Source organism: Sinocyclocheilus anshuiensis, unplaced genomic scaffold (assembly GCF_001515605.1).
Source record: "Sinocyclocheilus anshuiensis isolate Anshui unplaced genomic scaffold, SAMN03320099.WGS_v1.1 scaffold2233, whole genome shotgun sequence".
Lineage (NCBI taxonomy): Eukaryota > Metazoa > Chordata > Actinopteri > Cypriniformes > Cyprinidae > Sinocyclocheilus > Sinocyclocheilus anshuiensis.
Genome location: NW_015551120.1, coordinates 5,649 through 15,283, shown reverse-complemented (window position 1 = coordinate 15,283; position 9,635 = coordinate 5,649). Strand labels below are relative to the sequence as shown.

General features: G+C 37.5%; 1 protein-coding gene across 1 annotated transcript in view; it reads left to right on the top strand.

Annotated features, from left to right (window-relative positions):
- The window catches only part of LOC107663072 (serine/threonine-protein kinase 11-interacting protein-like), a 47,993-nt gene that overhangs the window by 35,429 nt on the left and 2,929 nt on the right, over window positions 1-9,635 (top strand). The window contains exons 20-21 of the mRNA XM_016453224.1: window positions 5,170-5,254; window positions 5,569-5,654. Coding sequence (XP_016308710.1) covers window positions 5,170-5,254; window positions 5,569-5,654 — 171 coding nt within the window. The remainder of the gene's footprint in view (window positions 1-5,169; window positions 5,255-5,568; window positions 5,655-9,635) is intronic.

Genomic DNA, 9,635 nt, shown 5'->3' with positions numbered 1-9,635 from the left:
CCAGGACAATTTTTAATATAACTCCGACTGGATTCGTCTGAAAGAAGAAAGTCATATACACCTATGATGCCTTCGAGGGTGAGTAAAACACGAGCTAATTTTCATTTTTGGGTGAACTAACCCTTTAATAGCATGTTGCTAGAATGATTCTAGCATGATTAGCATGTTACTAGCATGATGCTAGCCTGTTTCTAACATGTTTAGCAAGTTGCTAGTATTTTGTTAACATGTTTATCAAAGTTGCTAGCATGATTAGCAAGTTTACTAGCATGTTGCTAGCATAATTCTAGCATGATTAACATGTTACTAGCATGATTAGCATGTTGCTAGCATGTTTCTAGCATGATTAGCAAGCTACTAGCATTTTGTTAGCATGATTACCAAGTTAATAGCATTTTGTTAACATGTTTCTAGCATGATTAACAAGTTACTAGCATTTTGTTAGCATGATCAGCAAGTTACTAGCATGTTGATAGCACGATTAGCATGCTACTAGCATGATGCTAGCAGGTTTTCTAGCAGGTTTAAAAAGTTGCTAACATATTTCTAGCATGATTAACTAGCATGATTAGCAAGTTACTAGCATGTTGTTAGCATGATTAGCAAGTTACTAGCATGTTGCTAGCATGATTCTAGCATGATTAACATGTTACTAGCATGATGCTAGCCTGTTTCTAACATGTTTAACAAGTTGTTAACATGTTTTCTAGCCTGATTTGCATTTTACTAGCGTGGTTTTAGCATTTTTGGCATTATTAGCACATTGCTAGCATGATTAGCATGTTACTAGCATGATTAGCAAGTTGCTAGCATGTTGTTAGCATGATTAGCAAGTTACTAGCATATTGTTAGCATTATTAACAAGTTACTAGCATTATTCTAGCATGATTAACATGTTACTAGCATGTTTCTAGCATGATTAGCACGTTACTAACAAGGTGTTAGCCTTTTTTAGCATGATTATCAAGTTATTAGCATGTTTGTAGCACGATTAGCATGTTTCTAGCATGATTAGTAAGTTACTAGCTTGTTGTTAACATGTTTCTATGCTAACCCAGCTAAAACCAGATTCAGTAAAAAAAAACAGCTAAAAACCAGCTAAGACCAGCCTAGCCTGCTAAAAAAGTGGCCAAAACCACTTTAAAACCAGCTTGGGAGACCAGTCAAAGCAGTCAATCAGCTTAAGCTTGTTTTAGCTGTTTTTTTCAGTAGGGAGTTGTTAAGTTTTGCTATAGCAATAGACAGCTTAAATACACCATAAGTCTTACTGTATAAAAGTTTTCACCCCCTCAATGAAAGTCTATAGGATTTTAGGTGCTTTTGATAGTCTGGTTTATGAAAACTGAAGGCCGGATCAGTTAGAAAAGATATAGCAACCCGAGTCAGACCAGTCTGAAGGTCTGACCCGAGTTTGGTGGTTGTAGCTTTAAAAGTCTAGGAGGAGATACATTTTCAAGCCAACTTAATGATGTGGAAAATGGCTGGTTTAACAGGTTTACAGTTGGTTAGCAGTTAACCATGACAAATTATTTTATTGTCAAAGTGAACAAAATACTTGATTCCTGGATGAAATTAAAAGAACAGGTCAAACAAGATTTAGTCCTATCAATTTACAAAAAGAAAGTAATGGATGCTTCCCTGTCTTAGTCTGTAGGAAACATCGTAAGGTAACTTGGATTTATGGTTTATTGCGTAAACACATTAAAATCGTATTGGTACAAAATGCTGTATACACATTAATTAAATATTTTTAATTCAAAGTTTAAAAACAGCTCTTGAAGTCCATATCACAGATTCGCTGTTATCTTTATGGAGCAACTGACAGGGTATGAACTTTCACCAAGAATGCACCAGTACACCCAGCTTAGAAAGGAGACTTAGAAAGGGCACAGCCACTGTGATCTTAGAAGCTGACAGATTTCAGACGCTCTTGCACTAGTTGCAACCAAACAAAACATCACCTTCAGCAGTATTTACCTGTCCACCCCAGTGTTTTTTTAGTTGGTGTTCATTTTCACCACATACTGTTGCAAAACAGAGGATCCTGTCTAAAAAAAAGGGTGTTACAAAGACCACAATACGGCAGAGGCAAAACAAAACTTTGACCTCATTACAAAAATGACTCTGCACATTGTCTTACTTGAACAGTGAAACTGACACTTTTTTCCTCACAGCAACCAAGGCTACTGCAAACCAAGGCTTACACTGCAAGTCTTAATGCACAGATCTGATCTTTTGACCAGGGTTTTTGTGTTTACACGTGTGCAACAAATTCCGATCTGTGTCAGATGTGAGCGAAAGATCGGATTTTTTGTGCCAGTGTAAACGCAGCCCAATTTGTGCCATTTGATTGTTTCATTTTTGTGGTTGTCAATACACCTGCAGAACCAGAAAGAGTAAACTTTTAATGACTGTGCTAGAAAGGATATTTTTGTGCGTCTGTTCTCCATTCAGACATTGTTCTCCCAGGTTGTTTTGAAACACACTGTCTGATATTTTACTAAAAAAGTGTGGTTTCTTTGATTTAGCTTTGCTTTTGTGTTGTGGTTGTTCTTCAAAAGCATCAAATTAGTTAATGATCAAAATGTTAAAAAGTTGGAAGATGTGTTTAATGCTAAGATGAGTTACAGTAAGTTATCCATCAGTGCTTTTGAGTGACATTTTGACATTGTCTGCATAGCTTGAAGCCACTCTTGCCACAAAAGAACCAAGTAGTGTTTCTTTTTGGGGGCACACTGCACTATGACTGCACTTTGGGATTTTTTTTATTGTTTTTTATAATTCATTAAAGGGGTCATATGATGCGATTTCAAGTTCTCGTGTTAGAACGAGCCGTTTTAGGTAGGTGTGGCTGACTCTTAACTTTTATAAAGAATATCTCTTTGGATTTGAGACTTTAGTCTTTGCAACTTTACAGATCTTCTTTATGCACCAAGAGCTTGTAACACTCCAAAGAGAAAGGAAAAATTGAAATCGCATCATATGTCCCCTTTAATGTTCTGGGCTGGCCCACATATTCATATAGCAGTGACGCTGTCTGAGTTTTATATGTCTGAATGACTTTCCATATTTAAATGTTAATAGTAAAAATAATAATAAAAAAACAATTCCCAGATGTGTGGAGAATGCTGTTCTTTGTCTTTGTAGTCTTGTTTCTTTAAATTAGAATAACAAAGGCTGCATTATCTTGTATTCATGGCTCATTTATTGACTTTCTTTTACAAACTTAAGCCAAACATACGCTACAAGACTGTAGATCGCTGTCCTGTGCGTGCTCTCAGGCACCTGTCTAGGTGTGTCAATTGCAAAATCTGAATCTAGCTATGATCCCAGAAGACATTTTCTCACAAATTCATGTAATGTACGTGTATGTTAATTTTTGACAACCAAAGGTCTTTAGGGTTGCGATAACAGTTTCTCTCAGAGCCCAACATTTCCTCATCTGTCATTATTCAGTGAAAAAATTGAGATGCAGAAGAGATGAAATGAATCTAAATGCTTTTGTTGCAGTTGAACTGTACTCTGTTGTCAGGCAAAGGACAATCACTTTTTTTTCTGCACTGCTTTTCAGCATCTGTGTTCCCCTGCTGCTGTATATTTAGCACTGCAGCAAAATGTAGCATTTTACCTTGAGTTGTGAATGTGAGCTTGCAGTCTGTATTGAATATGACTTAATAAAAAGATTGTATACCAAAAAATAATGGCAAAAAAAAAAAACACATCTCTTGTTATTTCTATTGAGACACCCCTTGCAGGCTGAACTCAAATCAACATACAATGCAACAAGTGTAGTCTGATTTAGGGAAAATGACACCTGTGAACCAGTTCATTTTCTAAATAGGTCAAATAGACAAGACACTGAACTGAATCCATCAGAGCATCTAATAAATCAACATCTGGTTCACTTAATAACTGATTCTCTTAACTGCAAGGACTTTACATTGAGTGACGTCCATATCAAAATGTGCCAATACCATTACTGGTTAAAAAACCTCCAGGGATGTACACACCCAATTTGACTCAGAAACACTTACAGCTTAGTCTGCATTTTAAAATTGAGCATGTCAGTTTAAGTCTAAGATTGATCCCATTACACAGATCCCCACCCATCAAATCAAACAATGTGATTCAAGTTGGACAGTGCTGAGACGAGCGTATTGGCCCTGTTAGGGCCATAAAGATTCACCAGAAAGACAGTCTATTAATATATACTATATTATTGGAATTAAAATTCCAAACACAATCCATAAGACAACCTTTGGACACAGCAATGATTTTAAATTTATTTTATGAAGAAGCTGTTGTGATCTGTCACTGGTTTCTTTAGTCTAAATTAAATAAGTGTTACCTGAAGGAGGACTATAGGTTTTATGAGGTTTAAGCTGAGGAAAAACATCTTCGTCTGGTTTAATGGGCTATTTACATTCCAGGAATTAAACATAATGGCTGACATTCCTGCCCTCTCTCTACTACCTGGGGCATCATTCAGTTATCAGGCAGTCAACCATCCCAGCAACTATTTCCATGAGTGCTTCCACTATAAGACACCGTTACTTTGTAAAATCCACTATAGAGCACCCGACAATGTAAAATGTATCAGTTTACACAATGTATCAGTTTATACATCTATTTAGTAAAAAAAAAAAAAAAAAACCTTTAAGCAAAAACAAAAGGACACTCAAAGGAAAATACATAACATAGGGACTACATAAGCAGTCATAAGATTAAGAACCTAAACTAAATAATTGCAAAAGTTTCTGTAATTAATCACGATTAATTACACCTAATATTAAAATTTGCGATCATATGCATTTTCACATTAAATCAGCAAATTAATATGGGAAAATTTCAGTCTTAATTTTTTTAAATAAAAATGTTGATGCTTAATCCTGTAATTTCTGCTTGCAGCTTTATTTGACTCTTTATTTGGGTTGCTGCAACATTTTCTTTTGTTTTTAATATTTTTCTTTAAAGATTTAAATGTTTAATTATACAAATGTATTTAATTAAATGCATGGTACTTTCAATACTTTGAATAATGTCATAAAGCGATTACGTGAACATAACTGTGTACATAATGTGAAAAAGATCCTTTATTTTTATTAAGTTTAGAGTTTGTGAAGAAGTTGTGCAGATATTCTTCCTCACTACAGCACTGTTTTCATGCAGAAATTGCAAGGGAATTGGCCCCAAAGTACGAAAGCAAGCTGAAGGGAATCTCCACCACCCAGCTCAACCCACAGCACCACCTCTGGTACGCAGTGCAAACAGGCAGACATTTTTTCCCTCTCCAACTCCTTCTCTCTTTATTTCTGCCTCAGGCTTTTCATTTTTCTGTCTGTCTATCCAACCCAAAATTGGCATTAACTGCATAAAATGTGTTTTAATGAAATGAAATTTTAACTAGTGAATGGAAATAAAGAGGACTGTCATGGTTAAAAAAGACAGTCTTGTTAGTGATCCCAAGTAGGGTGACCATACGTGCCATTTTTACGGGACACATCCTGGCCACCCTACCCATAAGTCAATTCTTAACATATTTTAAATCCTAATCTGTCTGTTCTATAGGCATCTAGTCTGTGAGGATGCCCTGCCATGTGAAGAAGACGACAGCCAGCCTCCTTTCCGGTACCTTTTAGCATTCCTTCAGCAAGGTGAGTGTCTGTGTTTTCCATGATGAAGATAAGCAAGCATTTACCTTCTTTACCAAAAATGCATCTTTTGCGAGAGCCAGCAACCAGCACAGAGGAATGAGATAAGAAAAGAAATGGTGATTACAGCATGTGATGACTTGCCTGTGTTGGGAACGAGCTACAAATGGTTAGAGTAGCAGAACATGTAGTGGTAGATTCAAAGCATGATGTCTGATACATTACAAAATTAGACATTATTAAACTAAATAAAGCTTAAGATGGGTGTGATGTTCACCTCTAGGGTATTTATGGATTGTTTATAGCCCAGTCAATGTCCCATTCAGCTCAGTTTAAGCTCTAATGTGATTCACACATGACAGTTACAGTTATTTAATGATTCATACACACTTTAATCAGATCACTGTGGGAAATAATGCTTCCCAGGTTAACACTAGGACACAAAGGTATATGTATCAGTGCTTGCTTTTGTTAGGGTCCTACTGTTATCCTAGGAACCAAACTCTGATGTATTGACGGAAAAAGGGAGAGTCACAGAAAACAGATTTATCTGATTCTTCTTGAGAAAGTGATCCAACTTTGAGCGGCTGGTCCAGCTTTCAAGAGTCCCAGTACCCTGCTGGCAGCCTGACTCTCCCCCAGAACCCCCCAACGAATCGAAAGGGCTCACAGCAGGCTAGACTTGTGGTGTGACAAGCATTCAGCTGGTGAGACCAAACCCAGCCAATCTTACAATGATCTTAAAAAAAAACAGGAACATCCTGAAACATCACTCTTGTCCTTTTCTCCCACGCACAAGCTGTTTCATATAGTCATTTGTGTTCTCAGTTGTGTGCACATGCCAAAATCCTCATTAACACTAACATACACAGAAGATTTTGATGAATAAAACCCAAAGTACATCTAATATCATAAACAGACATTTTGTTCCCTTTCCTGCTAGATGTTCTTATTTTATCTAGCTATAACTAATGAGCAACATTATTAATGCAATAGATCGTTCAAAAAAGCAACCATCTAAAGAATTATTGAATTATTATTGGAAACTCGAATGTGCTTGCTTGATGTGCGGGGACCAGTAAGGTTTTTTTTCAATCACGTAAGTACTTTGAGTTTCCGTTTATCATATTTAAAGGGGTCATATGATGTTGCTAAAAAGAACATTATTTGGAAGGCCAAACCAAGTAGTTTCGCTTTCACAACGAAACACAGAGTCTCCACGGCATGGTGGCGGCAGCAACAATACTACAGCGAGAATAAAAGTTACACCTTTCTTTGCTTGAACATTTGGGCAGCGTTATGCAAATCTTCCCACATCGTGACGTAGACATGTGGGGGCGTGTTAGAACGAGCCGTTTTAGGTAGGCGTGGTTGCCTCATAACTTTTATAAAGAATATCTCTTTGGATTTGAGACTTTAGTCTTTGCAACTTTACAGATCTTCTTTATGCACCAAGAGCTTGTAACATTTCAAAGAGAAAGGAAAAATTGAAATCGCATCATATGACCCCTTTGACTCTTTCCCCGCCAGCAGTTTTGATGATTTTCACTAAAATTTTATGGCCCCCAGAATATTTTGTTTTATGAATATCTGAACATGCAATACATCAAAATAAAGAACAGAGCCTCTACTTTTATTCTGTACGTTTTATTCTAGCTTCAAGCATTATTTTTTTATCAACACTTGAGTGTAGGTAAGTTTAAAAAAAAAAAAAAGCGCAATTTTGAGCAAAAAGGAGAGAAAATCACGTTTTTATCAAATACTACATCTGGATCATATTCAGTAGGATGATCAAAGCAAAGATGCAATAGATCACTTCCATCAACACCCCTAAAGCTTGCACAGTCCTTTGCCACTTCCTGGATCGACATTTCACTCGGTAACATTGGGCAGTTTTGATTTATATGCTGTTTATTTTTGATGTTTGCATTGCTTTTTATATGCATACGCATACATACGAGATCGCTCATTTCTGCGTCTTCCTCGCATGTGTTTTTGAGCGGCACATTAGTAACATTGCCGGTGTTGTGCCCAATTTCGACCCCCTGCCAAATTATCACCCACCTCGTTGAAGTCACTACCTGATTGCCTAATCCTAATCCTAATCCCACTCCTAATCCCTCCCCCACACCTACTCCTTAACCTACCAATACTAGGGGGGGTAATAATCTGTCGGGTGGTCACAATTGGGCACAACACCTGGATCAGTGCCTGAACGAGCCCTGTGGGAACAAAAGCCAGGACAAATGCCGTAAAGGGTGTGTCGTAGTGATGACGCACGTTATCGTTAACGTTATCGGTGTTTTGAAGGCAGATCAACGTTCACAACGAAAAAATATGTGCAAACTGTAAAGAAGCAGAGATCAGGGAGCTCCTCACTATCCTTGCTGAAGCTGAGATCGTTCGCCATCTTATGCCTAGTTCACACTACAGGATTTTAAGCCCGATTTGCAAGTTAACAAGCTCGCCGACAGGTCGGGCTGTGATCAGGGGAAAATCAGCAGGTGATCAGCGCTCGGCAATCTTTATGTGTGAACTACTCAACGACGCATCAAAGAGCCCCGCTGACGCCAAACGAATATCTAGCATGCTAAATATCGGGACCGGTCAGCTGACTTAACATCATGTGGTGTCAGGTGTCGCGACGAGCTGCAGCCAATGAGAGAGCAAGGCATGGGTTGAGGTCAGCGGAAGAAAAACAGCAGCAGCAACACGGCTTTAAGAAAAGTTTGGACACAAGAAATGGAGCATTTTTTTTTGTTCATCGCGCAAACAGCTGGCAGCACTAATTTCTTCCCGATGTCCATTTTCAAATAAATAACTCCTGTTTCACTTGCAGCTTTGTCACTCTACAGAGTTGTTGTCAGCTCGTGTAGTCTGTGATCCCCCTGTTGCCGATTATTTACGTAGTGACGCGTAGTGTGAACACCACAACAACTTCAAGACAGCCAAGAAGTCATGTAGTCTGAACAGCACAGCGATCTGCCAATGTTTTAAATCGTGTAGTGTGAACTAGGCTTAAGTGGAACGGTACGTAATCCGTGTATCATTCGATCATTCGTTTTTTGATTTAATATTGAAAGTAGAAAAATGAGAAAACTGCTCCTTTTTCGTTTTTTAGTTTTTTTTCCAAAAAACGAAAATTCAGCTTAAATTTTCATTTTCCGTTCATGGGTGAAAAAATGAATAAACAGCTTGAATATTTGATTTCTACACGTGGGCGGGAATTAAACGCCCCTTTCTGCTGATTGGTCAGCCGAATATCAAGCCGTGCCTTCATCAGTTCTTCCGCAGTATCACACAGCAGAATAATAGTCCTCCACTGCTGCAGTTGTACGGATTCTTAACGCATTTATTGCAACTACATTTAATCTTTAAATTAAGTCTAGAGTCTAGACAGGGTTTTCTTCTGTGTAGATATAAATTCTATTCTTTGCATCAGTTGGGCATGGCAGGGTATGATATGACAGCTGTCATAGCCTACCCTGCTCACCCAGTAAGTCTGTTTGTTTGTTTGTTTAATTAAGAAATTAATTAATTAATTTGTTTCAAAATAAATATTTTAAACACTAAGACAAAAAGGAAAGAATAATAAATTGGCTTGGATATATATAGGCCTATGTTCACGCAAGTACTGTCATTCTGACTGACAACCGGAGAACAACAGATATTAAATAGCCTACTGTTAGAGTTATATTACTGTAGTCTTGTGTTTTATTAAAATTGATTATAATTTATATCTCATAAGGATATGCACTTGTGCGCAGCGTGAGCTTTGAGAACAACATTAAGGTGAGTAGTCACTCTAGTTCACACAGTTCCAATAAATTGTGATGGGTTAGTCTAAATAAACGCAATAAGCAGACAGACGCGACTACAGTCAAGCGCAGACCAGTATTGAAGTGCACAGGAAATAAGCAGCAGTCATATTTAAAGCAGTTTAAATTAATATTGAGTACTGATTGATGTTCACTTGGATTTTTT